This window comes from Branchiostoma floridae, chromosome 13 (genome assembly GCF_000003815.2).
Source record: "Branchiostoma floridae strain S238N-H82 chromosome 13, Bfl_VNyyK, whole genome shotgun sequence".
Lineage (NCBI taxonomy): Eukaryota > Metazoa > Chordata > Leptocardii > Amphioxiformes > Branchiostomatidae > Branchiostoma > Branchiostoma floridae.
In genome coordinates, this window is record NC_049991.1 from 8143754 (window position 1) to 8158787 (window position 15034).

At 38.6% G+C, this 15034-nt stretch overlaps 2 protein-coding genes across 2 annotated transcripts in view; both read right to left on the minus strand.

Annotated features, from left to right (window-relative positions):
• Window positions 1–7394, minus strand: part of LOC118429433 (polycystic kidney disease protein 1-like 2) — a 28874-nt gene extending 21480 nt beyond the window's left edge. Inside the window, exons 1-11 of the mRNA XM_035839920.1 lie at window positions 7280–7394; window positions 6874–7033; window positions 6245–6347; window positions 5762–5831; window positions 5314–5426; window positions 4699–4814; window positions 3040–3228; window positions 2505–2619; window positions 1931–2222; window positions 1019–1206; window positions 368–541 (exon numbers count right to left, since the gene is read on the minus strand). Of these exons, the coding sequence (XP_035695813.1) occupies window positions 368–541; window positions 1019–1206; window positions 1931–2222; window positions 2505–2619; window positions 3040–3228; window positions 4699–4814; window positions 5314–5426; window positions 5762–5831; window positions 6245–6347; window positions 6874–7033; window positions 7280–7383 (1624 nt within the window). The 5' untranslated portion in view covers window positions 7384–7394. The remainder of the gene's footprint in view (window positions 1–367; window positions 542–1018; window positions 1207–1930; window positions 2223–2504; window positions 2620–3039; window positions 3229–4698; window positions 4815–5313; window positions 5427–5761; window positions 5832–6244; window positions 6348–6873; window positions 7034–7279) is intronic.
• A 1331-nt stretch (window positions 7395–8725) lies between these two features.
• The window catches only part of LOC118429435, a 22960-nt gene continuing 16651 nt past the window's right edge, over window positions 8726–15034 (minus strand). The window contains exons 17-24 of the mRNA XM_035839921.1: window positions 14215–14389; window positions 13220–13401; window positions 12189–12356; window positions 11815–12014; window positions 11252–11442; window positions 10372–10547; window positions 9207–9467; window positions 8726–8749 (exon numbers count right to left, since the gene is read on the minus strand). Coding sequence (XP_035695814.1) covers window positions 8726–8749; window positions 9207–9467; window positions 10372–10547; window positions 11252–11442; window positions 11815–12014; window positions 12189–12356; window positions 13220–13401; window positions 14215–14389 — 1377 coding nt within the window. The remainder of the gene's footprint in view (window positions 8750–9206; window positions 9468–10371; window positions 10548–11251; window positions 11443–11814; window positions 12015–12188; window positions 12357–13219; window positions 13402–14214; window positions 14390–15034) is intronic.

The window sequence follows — 15034 nt, forward strand, 5'->3', positions numbered from 1 at the left end:
CTTATAGTGTATCATCAGAGAGCCAGGTTGCATTGACATTCCTGTATGTGATGACGTATGGCATTGTCGGTCCCTATAAACATCTCACTCTGTGGCTTATTTGGTGATTACAGCAACCACTTATGCCTCATTTCACCAGTTTAAATCCGAACAGGGACAGACCAGGAATCTCCAACAAACCTACATTCCAATGCCTCTATGTTATGGTGCAGTTAGGGTTCGGTTATTGGGTGTCGGTACAGAAGGATGTCGGACCATACAGGTGTAACCATCATACACAATGTACACATCAAGGGCAGGACATTAAAGCTTTATTGTAATCATTTCCATGCACTTGGCAATATATACGGTATATTACTACACTAACCTGGGGTGGGGGGCGTGTTGATCTGAAAGAACATGGTGCTCTGCCCTTTGAGCTGAGGCCTTTGTACATTCCATCCCTCCAGCTCAATGACGTACGTAGCGTTGGTCCGGTTGGACTCCAGTGCTGTTTTCAGTGCTAATGGCTCCACAACAAAATATCTGCCTCTCCTGGCAGCTTTGTGAAAAGAAGCCATTTATTGTTAGATTTCATTTAAGAAAAAGTACAACCTGAAACCCAAACGATCAAGTATATTGTTGTTTCTATGAACAAAGCATACCAAACTATGTCATGTATTATTATATTCAATTTAGTCCCTTTCTTCTATAGGCTAACATCATATTTCCAAACCGGGGCCTGGCTGGGCTGTCTGTGAATACAAAAAATAGAAATGTATTACGTAAAAAATATACACAAATAATGCCCACGACTATTCTCTTTACATCTTGTGTAGTTTGGTGTCTTTTGTTTCCGAAAGCTGCCCGGCCGGGTCCAAGTTTGGAAATGTGACTTAAGCCTAAATAGTAATGATAGCTAAAAGTTTATTTATGCAAGGTAAAAAAAAACACAACTGAAAAGTGTTTTATGTGCATGTGGTGGTCTTGGGGTATGCGGTAGACTTTGGAGCATTGAGCATTGTCTTGTCTTGCTTACCATATATAACCCTTGGGATGTGTGAGATTTCCGTATACAACCCTGGTGACTCCTCCTGTTTCAATGTCCACCTGTATCGTATCACCTGTCCACAGCCCATCTCACAGCTTGCCTGGATGACCAGTCTTGTTGAAGGGTTGATTTTCTGCCCAGAAGGTTGCTGTGTACACTGAGACTTCTGGACACAACTGAAATAATACAAAGGGAAAGCAGAAGATAAAAGATACCATAGCTTTTACATAGGCTACAAGGGCAGTGGATATTGCAGGGATGGAGAACAATGCCATTAATCCCTTTCACCCCTGCCAAATGTTAACTCTGTAACAAAATTTGCTATCCATGTACCTTTCTATAGAGAGTATGGCATTAGTTTTGATAAGGATTTGAACCCATGAGCTGTAGAACCTGAGTCTCAAAGCCTAAGCAGTAGGCAACCAATGCCACCAAATATACCAATACCACTGTGAAATCAGCTACAAAAGTCACAGAATTTAACAGCTTGCATTCTTCATGAAACAAGTTTATCCCTAGATAACATAGAGTCTACTATTAGTAAGTAACATCTTTTTTTACCTATCATTGTTTGTATAACCAATTGTGAGTCTTCTCTACACCATGTCCTACAGCCTTGAAGCATCAAAATACAAGCATCATAAATCATTATACTCTGTATAATCAATGATCATCTAATAGTGGAGTTTATACTTTTGCAGACTACCATACTGCATGCATCACAGCTGTGGATATGTATATGAGACTTGTCACAACACATTTAAATGTTAGTTGGTATGATACATGTTTGTATACTGTGATGCAGACAGTCATAAATATACTGCTGCATACACTGACATAGTCTGTTAGGCCATTTCCCTGGTAAAAAAAAAGTGTGGTCTCGATTAAAACTGATGATACCTGATGCTGAGCACTGGGCCTGCATGGTCCTTCACAATGACCAGTAGCTTGGCAAAATGAAATCTTGAAGCCTTCCAAGTCACTACAGCAAACACCAGGGGTACATCCTTCACAAGCATGGATCCGTCAACACTGAGACTCCCCTGCTCTAAACTAGCCATACTGACATTCCCTTGTTCAATGGCATTGGAGTTGAAGCATCCACTTCCGACAAAGTCAGATGGGTCTGATAAAGTTGGTACAAACAATCCACTTTGTTGGGGTAAGATGGCAGACAAGTTCACTTGCATTCCTGTTGGGGGGATGTGAAGCAAGGCAAGAATAAGTACTGTGAATAATGCTTGCTCACTATCTACAAAACCTTCCACTGTTTCATTCAGTTTATAATGTATTTAGCACATTAAGGCAACAATAGTATAAATGTAATACTTGGACAAAAGAAGAACTTAAACTTTAGATCCATGAAAATACAAAGTGAAAAATACTCTGATATTTGAGATGATAAAAGTTCACAATACCCTTTGCTGAAAGGCAAAAGTGAACAAAATTGCAGATAGTAAACATTTACAATTACCTCTGTCCAGTTTAAGCACAAAGTTCTTCAGCAGGTTGATAATGGCAACTGGAGGAAAGCGAGATTGCAGTATTGCTGTTAACGGCTTGCAGAACCAGGTAAATGTAGTGAAGTTCTGAGGGGGAAGAAATGGATCATCGTTATAAAAGGATGAATGTCCTGCCTTTGGGTGAACATGGTGATATAAGGCAAGCTTGGTTTCAACAATCATAGAATAAATCACTGAGTGAGCAAAGCAAATGAGGTGATTTATGAGGTGGCTTTTGGAACCATCTAGGCCTTATACCATCATGCATACCAAGAAAATATGAGGCATAACCGTCAATATCATGCAGCCTATCAAACATCATCCAATTTTCTTCCCCATGACGATTTTTGTAATCAAAAGCTGATTCTTTTGTCCCTCCCATCACATGGTACAATAAAAAGTTTGGTTATTAGAAATTTGAATAACCAACAATCATGTTGCTATATTGTATGTTTACTCCAATCATTCATTTTGCCAACAAAGATCAGTTTGTATTTGCGTACCCACCTGGGAGGAACCAGAATCATCCAGATCCAGTGAGAGCATGTTTGGGTTCAGGTTCAGGGACTGGTCGGCCCCTAACACAATTTGAGAGGTTCCTCCTGGGAAGAGTAAGGCTTGTAGAGGAGCAGCAGTGACCACGATGTAGGTGAAGACACAGGTGCTGTAGATCCTGTTGGTCAGTTCAGGATTCAACTGTAAAAAAAAAAAACAGATTATGAGGACAGCATCTTTTTATCATAAGAAGTGCATACTGTTAACATATTGGGAACAGACCTGTCTTTGTTGTTAAAGACTGTTGATGGAGAAAAACCTGTCCTTGGTGCTGAAGGCTGTTTCCACATGGGAACAGCCCTGTTCTTGGTGCTGAAGGCTGTTTATGCCTAGGAACAGACCTATCCTTGGTGCTGAAGGTTGTTTACACATGGCAACAGACCTGTCCTTGGTACTGAAGGCTTCTTTACACATGGGAACAGACCTATCCCTGGTGTTGAAGGCTGTAAACACAAGGGTCAGACCTGTCCTTGGTTCTGAAGGCTGTTTACACATGGGAACATACCTGTGCTTGGTGCTGAAGGCTGTTTACACATAAGGGCAGGCCTGTCCTTGGTGCTGAAGGCTGTTAACACATGGGGAACAGGCCTGTCCTTGGTGCTAAAGACTATTTACAACTGGGAACAGACCTGTTTTTGGTGTTGAAGGCTGTTTAAACATGGGGACAGGCCTGTCCTTGGTGCTGAGGACTGTTTACACATGGGAACAGACCTGTCCTTGGTGCTGAAGGCTGTTTCCACATGGGAACAGCCCTGTCCTTGGTGCTGAAGGCTGTTTACACATGGGAACAGACCTGTCCTTGATACTGAAGGATATTTACAACTGGGAACAGACCTGTCCTTGGTGCTGAAGGCTGTTTACATATGGGAACAGCCCTGTTCTTGGTGCTGAATGCTGTTTACACATGGGGACAGAGCTGTCCTTGGTGCTGAAGGCTGTTTACACATAGGGAAAAGACCTGTCCTTGGTGCTGAAGGCTGTTTACATATAGGGAACAGATCTGTCCTTGGTGTTGAAGGCTGTTTGCACATGGGGAACAGACCTGTCCTTGGTGCTGAAGGCTGTTTACACATGGGGGACAGACCTGTCCTTGGTGCTGAAGGCTGTTTACATATAGGGAACAGATCTGTCCTTGGTGTTGAAGGCTGTTTGCACATGGGGAACAGACCTGTCCTTGGTGCTGAAGGCTGTTTACACATGGGGACAGACCTGTCCTCGGTGCTGAAGGCTGTTTACATATAGGGAACAGATCTGTCCTTGGTGCTGAAGGCTGTTTACATATAGGGAACAGACCTGTCCTTGGTGCTGAAGGCTGTTTACATATAGGGAACAGACCTGTCCTCGGTGCTGAAGGCTGTTTACATATAGGGAACAGACCTGTCCTTGGTGCTGAAGGCTGTTTACATATAGGGAACAGACCTGTCCTTGGTGTTGAAGGCTGTTTACACATGGGGGACAGACCTGTCCTTGGTGCTGAAGGCTGTTAAACGATGGGAATAGACCTGTCCATAGTCCCATTTACAAATGCCTGGTATCTGTATCTCTTTCTTTACTTAGTGGGTCTCACGCTCACATAGACAGTTTTTAGACCAGAGATGACTATGATCTTACCTCTACACACAACGACACCCTGTGTAAGTCTGGGTTCAGGTAGTTTGCTGGGATGAGAAGCTCAGCTGTGCGAGAGGATGGCAATCTAGACAGGTCTACAACCTGGATGACTTGCCCTACCAACATAAGTACAAATCATTATTAGTTGTGGTATTTGAAGAGCATAATTGTTTACACAGTCTAAAGATACAAGAGGTATGTTGAGTTTGGCCTTGGTCTTTTTGATGGAAATGGGTGACATTAATTGTTTGCCACTCTTCATATTGATTAGTCATATATTATGAAATTTAAAACATTAGGGTTCAAAATAATGTATTTTGCCAGACAAATAACCTTCTTTAATTAGTACTAATGATTCAAAGTATTATTGTTTGACAAAATGATTTTCTTTCTTTTGATATACCATTTCCTCATACCACCTTGATTAGCCAAACCCCCTTAAACATACTGTACACATTATAAAGTGTTTTTCTTATCTCAACCATCTGCCATATGAGAAGTTATACTGATTACACTATACAGCACTCCATGTACCTGTCAATTTTATTTAATTTTAACATGGATGCTACTGGTAAGTGTGCGGAGTGTTGATAGAATCACTGATCAATAACTGACCTGTTGAAGTATTTTCCTGAATTGCAGACCAGTTCTTAGAATTTTGTGAAGTGGCAACACACTTGATCTCAATGTCTGCGGTGATCACTATAGCCTTGTTCCTCACAAAAGACCTATATGGAAGACAGAAAAACTCTGAATGATCAATCCCAATAGAAAAAAAATGTACTTAATAATATACATACCACTAAAGTTAGCATTTTGTTTACAGAAGGTAACACAAACCCAAGTAACATGGTTTCCTCAAAAAGGTACAAAATATTGCGATTTTACTTTTCCCACCTTTTGAAAATGATAATTTTAAGGAGCATAGAAGGAAGCACCACAGTACCAAAATGACCAAATCAAAAACATATGTCTTAACAGCCCTGATCCAACATTAAGAGTACTGTACACCCAAGGGTTTCTCAAATTAGAATGGAGAAAAAAGTTATAATGATTTTTGTACCTTGGATTCTCTCTGTCAGTTGAACCATCTCTGATTTGTATATTGGGATTATTGCAGATGTCAGGCAGGACTGAAACAGGATTGCTTGCCATTAGTATTTTGAGGTCATATGAACCCATCAGTACTACTAGTACATAGTTATATTTTTGATAACAATATTTTTCTGTATTTGCTTATTTTGCTATACAGTTATGAGTTCACTAAACAAAATTTAGAGGTAACATCAATTCTCATAATTCTACCTGATGCCATAATACTACCACATGAGAAAAAACATATGAATTTGAAGTAATTTAAAAAAAATGTACCAATGCAACATCAATAATCTGGCGGTATTATGACACTCATTGGAAATAGGAGAACTGATGTTAGCTATATCTCAATAAAATGTTAGATACACCAACAGTCTAACAATGACCCACTAGTACCAACTGTAGCACCTACTACACTGTATGTCCACCAACTCCACATCTAGTACAGTACCTGGAAAGGTGAGAGATGACTGGACATCAGATACCAGGTTCCAGGCCCTTACACTGACCATGTGATCACCATACATCCAGTAGGTGTGATTCACTTGCAGCAACTAAAATGAAAAAGAAACATACATTGCAAAATGTTGTTGCACAAGGATACAGGAGAAACATTGGGGGGCTATTACATTTTGTACATCTAGTTCATGTTGCATTACTCTATAGGCTTGTCCTTCATTCAAAAAAACTATTTCTGACATTTATAAGTAAATTGTAATCAAAGGTACAAAACACAGTGCATTGCTAACCGTCCTTTGGCAAGCATGGCATAAATCTGTACAATGTCCTACAGTTAATGAATACATAAACCAGTGTTTTTCAACCTTTAACTTAATGTTTTAGTACTTATACAGACAAAATTATCAAGAAACATTTGTGACCTGCAATTATGATTACAACCAATTGTTCTACTGTCATGTGGTGTAATACGGTAATGAGAAAAAGATTAACTAAGACCTCAAAGTGAAACATTGTTAGTACTGTCTGCTGTCTGCATGTTAGTTTTTCTGAAGAATATTGTGTACACACACAGATGCAAAATGTCAAGAAGAAAAAGGAAAACACAAAAAGGTAACTGACCTTGCTAGCATTTCCAATGTAGCTATCACCACTGTCCATACAAGCTGGTGAACCATAGATCCAGACTGGGAAAAGTTCTTCCATGTCCACAGAAAAGCAAGGGTCTGTTCCCAGCTTATCGATGTGTATTTCAAAGTACTTCACATATCCAGCGTAACTCCTGAAATACAAGAAAAATCATTGTCACTTTCAAGAAAAAAATGTAAAAATCATTGTTTTTAAAAATTTCTTTAAAAATTGTTTTTAAAGAAATATTTGAACATATCAGGAAAAAATATTCAAAATGCAATATCAATGCATTCCTAAGTACAAAAATATAAAGCAACATTTTGAAGTATTTACTGGTATTAGAATATGTATGGAGACAAATATCACATACTTAGAGAAAACAAAATTAGATACTTACACTTCATTAAGAGCCACTATGGAAATGTTCCCAATAGGGTCTTGGATTATCAGTGTGCTATTCCAGGTTTCCTTCTGCAGTGGGTTTTCCACTGTAAGAGTCATGGTGTATACCCCTGCCTGCATAAACACGTAAAAAAACAGAATCAACAATGTGAAATCAAAAACTGTAAATGCACTTAAGTTTGTGGGGATTTAGTTTTGGTGTAGGCAGAAAGTGGAGTGCTTGTGGTGGTTTTGAGGTCCCTTGAAGTTGAAGATAACAATGAATTGCTTAAAAGAACATATATACATATCAAATGCATGGAAAACTTGAGATAATCTGTGTGATCTGGCAGTAAATGCTGTTTAAAAAAAAATACTTGCTATTTGTTCCAAAAGAACGATACATGTAAGTTAAAGGAAATAGTTTCAAGCAGTCTTTGCTGTCTCTAAGTATTTATTTACTGTCACTGTGATAGTGTTAGCTTGGCAATATAAGGAGCTTACATGTAGATCAATTTAAACTAAAAGGTGTATAAAAGGTGGACGTCTAGTAGAAATCATCGTTTGAAAATTTCTGTCATGCAAAAATCATTTTACAGACCTTGAAGTAAGTCACATTGTGTTGTGGTTCTTGTGTTTGTATCGGATACTCTCCATTGCCATCATCCCAGGTGTATGTCACTACTGTCCCTGCAGGGCCAGAATAGGATGTTAGATTTTAATCTGTATGAAAATGCTGCATAGCCAATATTGGAGGATTTGCAAGTAGCCTCATGTACCAACATAGTACAATGTACATATGTTCTGCTGTAATTTTTTTCATCTGTAACCTTTTATTTCAAAATTTCATTTCATGGATATTTTCTTGTATTTAAAGTTTCTGAACATGTAGTATTATATATCATACAGTTTAAGTGTCCATCGCAGTCTTGTTTTCATGGCCATTTTACTATCCCATCTAATGGATTCCCTGCAAAATGTAGTGTTAACAAGAAATAAGATTGGTGTGGACTACTGTATCACCAATGATATGAAAACCATGTACATGTAGATGGTCGGTACCTTGAATATTGCTGGTATTACACGAAAGGAAACTTCCCACAGTGAATGTCCACTCTTTCAACACTTGTCCTCCATCTGCGTATGCACAGGTGAATGGGCTCAGTCCTGGTGCAAGCCAGATTTCAGCAAACTGCAAATTGATAAAAATACATTTAATGCTGTCATACAAATCTTTTCATATAAAACTTTAAACAGAACTTAATGTCAAGTTTTGCTTTTGAATTGAATTGAAAATGAAAGAAAAGTTTATTTTTGATATGTACATGTATGTTGATTTACCATATTCCCCCTTTCATAGCAGAAAATTTATTTACCTTTATTATTCAATGAAATATAACTGCACAAATAGTGTAATGGGTACAATGTAAGCATAATACTATTATACTTTATAACAATAAGTCTAAAACCTGGCAGCTGGTAGCTGCTGTTCCATATAGGGAACAGGAATAAACACTATTTATTTATTGGTTTGGCTGCACCGAACACACAGCCAGGGCTGCCCAACTAGCCTATGGCTATTACAAAGGGCTAGCCCTGCTGACAAACACATAAACAATACAAATGAACTACAAACATAAATATGAACTACAAACATAAATATAAAGGACTTATAACTGAATTTACTGACAGGACTCCAAATCTAGTTAGGAGCTTGATGTATATATGTTACCTCATAGAAATGTATGATGATTTTGTGATATCAAAGAAAAATCATTTTAGATGTATTTGGAAAAACAGCAGTGTTAAGTTCTAGTACTATATCAAATCAAACTCAATAAAGTATTCCTAAATGCTGGTTTAAATGTATGACAAAAAACATCTTTCTTACATCTATTGAGATTTGAGACTAAGCAAAGAAATCATTAAGATACAAAACATACCACATCAACCAACAATGTGGTGTTAGCACTACTGATGTTGTTACTGCACGTGATGTTCATTTCAAAGTTGCCTGGTTGGTCAAAACTGTGGTCAACTTGGACCAATAGAACCTCATGAATGCCAATAGTGTCCGTAGAACCATCACCGAAGTCCAGAAGGCAGCTGAGGTCAGAGCCACTGTAAGCCGTGACATTGAACCCCACAGCCACGTTCAATGGTATATCTGTTCTACCGGACAGGCGGAGGTTGGACACTGGCTCCTGTAGGGATAAACTCATGTTCTTCATATTCAAATAATATGGCAGTAAATTCAAATGCATCAAATATATCAAAGTCTACATTTACACTTCACCATATACATGTAGACAAAAGAAAACACAAATACGTGAAGGTATGTATTGTCTACAATCAGTGTGAAACAATAATAAATTTCTGGACACTTGTTCCTGTAGGGATAAAGTCAGTTCTTCATATTCAAATAACATTGCAATAAATTCACATGTAAGACTATATCATATCTGGTGATATCATATAATCCAAAGTCTACATTTACACTTCAGCATGATATATAAACCAAAGAAAACACAAATATGTGAAGGTTTAACTGTCTACAATCAGGGAAATCCACTATAAATTTCTTCAACCAATGATTGTAATCATGGACACAATAGCAGCACTGTTTTAAGCACCATGGAGAGATGCAGTCACACAACACATATATTGCATTGAGCATATTTGTAAAAATTGGACCTAATTATCTGTGAAAACTTGACCGGGAGATACTCAAAACAATGGTCCATTTTGCTACAAAGAAATTTGTTTGGTAGAGTATCCTACATGTACCTTCACGTAAACAATGCTAACTACAATGTACCTCAGTTAAGTTAGACCAAGTTTGACTGTAGAAACTTGGTAGAAATGACTACCAACTCTCCTCTAATTTGCTCTTCTTAGTTTCTTGAACCAATAAAATTCAAAACAGAAGAATGCCTGCAGGTACAATCTGTTCATTTTCTAATCGGTTGAACATCCGGTCTACTAGTTCTTTTCAGGTCCGTTTTTTCTGGACTCATGGTCCAACAACAAAAAAACGGTTTTGTTGGTACCCACCCCTAATAGGAATGCTTGATTAAACATTGCTTAAGTGAAATTATTGTTCCCTACCTGTATGATAAGTTGTGACGTATTGGTGGTGTTCCCAGCATCATCTGCCACAATGACAGTGATTTGATATAGTCCAATACTGGTGAAAGTATGGGTAAACATGGCACTTGTGTTGATGATATTGTAGAATGTTTCTCCATCAATCAGCAAGGAAAAGTTGGGGTCTGTTTTGCTCTCTGAAATGCAAGAAATGACACTGGCTGAACATTGACTTGGTGCAAACTAAAAAAAAAGAAAGAAACATCATAACTCAAGATTCAAATACAGCACACATAGTTTGTGTGAGTGCGTGCGTGTGTGTGTGCGCGCGCATGAGTGTGTGTGTGCGTGTGTGTGTGTTTGTGTGTGCGTGTGCGTGCATGTGTTTGTGCAGGTGCATGCATGTATGGCATTCAATACTCATGAATGCAACAATCAATATGTAAAAACAATCTTCTCCTAACTATTATCTTTAGTTAAGTCTTACTTTTCTGATAGAACAAAACTTCATGCTTATTTCAATATAAATATTACAACCAGATTTTGCCGCGCCAGGATCTGGCACGCCAGGTTTTGGCACGCCAGATTTTGGTACGCCAGAATCCGGCACGCCAGATTCCGCCAAGCCAGATTCCAATCCGGCGCACCAGATTCCGGCGCGCCAGCATCCGGCACGCCAGATTCCAGCAAGCCAGATTCCGGCACGCCAGATTCTGCCAAGCCAGATTCCGACATGCCAGATTCTGGAACGCCAGATTCCGGCACGCCAGACTTCCGCACACCAGAATCCGGCACACCAGGATCCAGCCACCAGGATCTGGCACGCCAGATTCCGACATGCCAGAAGCGTAAAAGGTAAGTGAAGGAATAAGTTGATGATAGTAATGCTATTTCTACATACCTGTATTAACACTTGCGTAAAACATCACAGGTGTATTCACAGCTGCAGCTTCCTTGTGGTGGACCTCCACTGTCCAGTCCCCGGCTACTCTGATGACTTTCCATAAAAACATTTCGTTCTCCACGTTGTTATCACCTTTCAGATCAGCTGTGATGTTGTACAGACCTCGTTTGGTAAAGTTGTTCTGCAGTCTGGAAAATACAATGTACATTCAATTGGTTTAAATTTTACTAAAGGTCAACATATGAACAATATTAGGCCAAAACCTATTCAAGGCTAGGGGTTAATAGTACTTAAAACCAAGGAAAAACTTGACGAAATAGCAGAGAGAGATTGTTTGTATGTGAGTTGTTCAGGCTGTCATCTTGCTCTAGCATGTACACAGTTCCGTAAGTAAAATGTCATCTTATGGAAGAGACCAACTGGAAATAGGTACCTCTATAACTGAGGGCAAAGGATCTCATATTATGATCATTGCCAAGATTTTTCACCTTTTTGGTAGCATAAAAGAAAAAGATACATTTGCTAGATGAGCTCTTGAAAAAGTTACTGGTTCGACTTACCTTGCCACTGTGGAAGTATATGTGATGGCCCGGACATGGTGATTCACGTTAACAGTGCTCCTGCTTGTGCCATCTCCACTGTTTATCAAGAACTCTGGATACTCAGACGGTATGAATGACAGCTGTCCACCATCTGCAGTCAGTCTGAATCCTATCATATCACCAGGTGCCACCGTGATGTCTTCTTCTACTTTGTGGACCTGATTGAAACGAGCATATTGCAGTGAGAAAATGATGAAAATGAAAATTTATCCCCCAAAAATCAAATGTCCTAAACAACTATAGGTCAAATGAATAGATTTTGATCATATACTTACTATTCGTCCAACTGCTGTGACGTCGACTGTGGTGCTGGCCACCCTTGTGAGGCTTACCCCAGAAGCTTCCTGTGCTGCTGGATTGCATATTGACCCTACAGAGCCACATGTAGGACAGAGTTGGTCTGTAGTGAACCTACAGCCATAGTCATCAGGGAGATCACAACTGTCACCCCTGGATCCTCTATTCCTGTGACCGGATCTGGCACAGTCTGGAGAGTATACCTGATATGGGAAGAGTAGACAAAGGCTCAACGTCAAGAGAGAAAATTTAAGGCACTTTTGTTAAATCATTTTCACTGATGTTACTAAACATAAATACATTTTTGTACATCCATTAATAACACTTTTTGTGGGGTTGGCAAAGTGCCACCAATGCTGTTGTACCACTGACAATTGTTTTATTGTCAGTGATATGGCAAGGCCTATCATGATATGGCAAGGCCTATCATGAAACCAGAAGAAAACTAACTGAACCTCTTAGACTTTTTATGTATGATTATTTCAGAAATGTTGCATCTACAGTAGTACATATTACAGACAAAACACAATTACAGGAGGAACACTTGACTTACTGAAATACTGTAATTCCTGATTTTTTCAATGTACTGTTATGTTCACGGTTTTCACTGTGACGACTATAACGTGAACTTATCATTACTGATAACAAATAAATCACAGCCTTTTTTAATGCGCACTTTTCACGACAGTGAACATTAAGTTTCGAGAACAAGTTAAATTTTCTCAGACCGTGAAAATTTGGTACCGTGAAGACAAAGTGAATTACAGTACCAAGTTGGACACATTTTCTATATGGCCATCAAAGAGAAACACTGGATAGTGCTAATCAATACGTTGCAAACCTATTATCTATAAACGCATGTGGTACCATTCATATATCATAATAATATTATTTGTAATTGTCTACATAGGACTTATTCTAAGTTATATTCATCGCATAATGTGCTGAAAATTGGCAGTGCACAAATTAAAACCATCAATGATGGCTAAGCTCAACAAGTTCATGATGGCAAGCGGAATAAAATACTGTCTACTTCTGCTGCTATAATGGACATGAATTTACTTACAAGAAGCTCAATGGTACCAGTCCTTCTTGCATGGAACTCCCAAGCTAAGATGTTGCCTGACACAGAGAACTGACTTGCTGGTATGACAAATGTGCCCACATTCCATCTTTGCTGATCATCGTTGGTAGAATTCATCTGGACATTGTTGGGTGCAGCAAGACCAACCGTAGTTAATGCTGCATCTGTAGTTTCAAAACAATGGGAAAATGAAAACAATACAGTTATTAGTTGTTGCTGAGCTCCATGTATGTGTCAAATGTTGTTTTAATATTTTCCACTCAATTTTTTGAACAGTAAAAGCAGACAGGAAAATTGTTTTTGCATAATATTTTCCTCTCCTTCGTGTTATTCTTGCCAGTTTAGGAACCACCATTTCAGAAGGAGCCAAACTTTAACTTCTAAACAAAATGACATGAAGGATATAGGATAATTCTTTGTACACAACCAGTAGGTACCTACATAGCTTATGTTTCAATGTCTCTCAGACCTACAGATGTACCTACTGGCTAAGTACAAAGAATTCTCCTATATCCTATATTCTACCAACCTGATGAAACTCGTATGTATTCGGGGAGACAACTTGCAGAGGTGGTATCACCTGTTTTGTCTCCCCACCATTTTTTATGGGAAGTACAATAGATAAATAAATAAATAAACTATTCTCCAAAATAACATGAACTTTTGTCTTTGTGTACCATGGGAGTAAAATACTCACGCTAACTTCTCATGTTTTCTTTGCAGGCTTTCAAAATAGTCTTTGTAAAAGTTTCAATTCGTCAAGGTAAACATTTACAGCAATACAATTTGTCATTACATCAGCAAAGCAGCTACATTGTACAAAATGTACATTGTACCTAATGATAATTCTAATGAATTTTTACAAATTTCTTTCAAATTGCCTTCTTTGTTTTCCTAATAATTATTTTTCATCGAACAAATCTAATGCTCAAATGTAATAAAAGTTAAAATCTGATAATTAAACCATTTCAATATACCTGCTAAGGCCAAGTTTGCATGGCCAGGGTCTAGCTGCACCGTAACATTCAGGCTGGTTCCCCAATTTGCCATGAGTGTACATGTTCCGTTGTGGCCAACGTGTACAACTGAATCACAATCCAGTTCCGCCATTAGATCAGGAACCCGGACCAGAACAACTGTCTCTGCCCTAACCTGTGAAACAGATGTAGTGTTGTCAGTTTTCACATGGACCACAGTTGTTACATCAGGGCTCAAAATACTTTTTTCTGTATACCTGCACTGGTGCAGGTAACATTGAAAATTACCTGCACCAGACAAATTTTACCTGCACCACTTTGAACTAAGGAAGTATAGATCATACTAAAAAAGTAAAATTGTTCAGGAACCATTTTTTTTTCTTTTATACATTATAGGTGGTAACAGCCAATAAGGCTAAGAACAATCCACAATACACCTTCATCATAGGACATTTATGTAGTTGGGTGTGCAGGTTAGGTGCAGGTAGACGCCATAAATACCTGCACAGCTCCAATTTTACCTGCACTAACCTGCATATGCAGGTGGTATTTCGAGCATGTAAATACAACATGCTTCTATGGACACGAAAAAATCTGTTACAGTTAATGTAATAAATGTCGTTTGCTACTGTACAGCATAAGACATTTAAATTTTAACCACATGAAAGTTGAATTAAGAAGGAAAAAAAATTGAGATATTTGTGAAAACTGCCACCATTGTCGTGAACACAACATACAAAACCTGGAAGTTCTAGATCTGTTGCAGTACAAAGTAAAGCTACCAGGGGGCACAAAATCTAATACATACGTCATGCCTCCT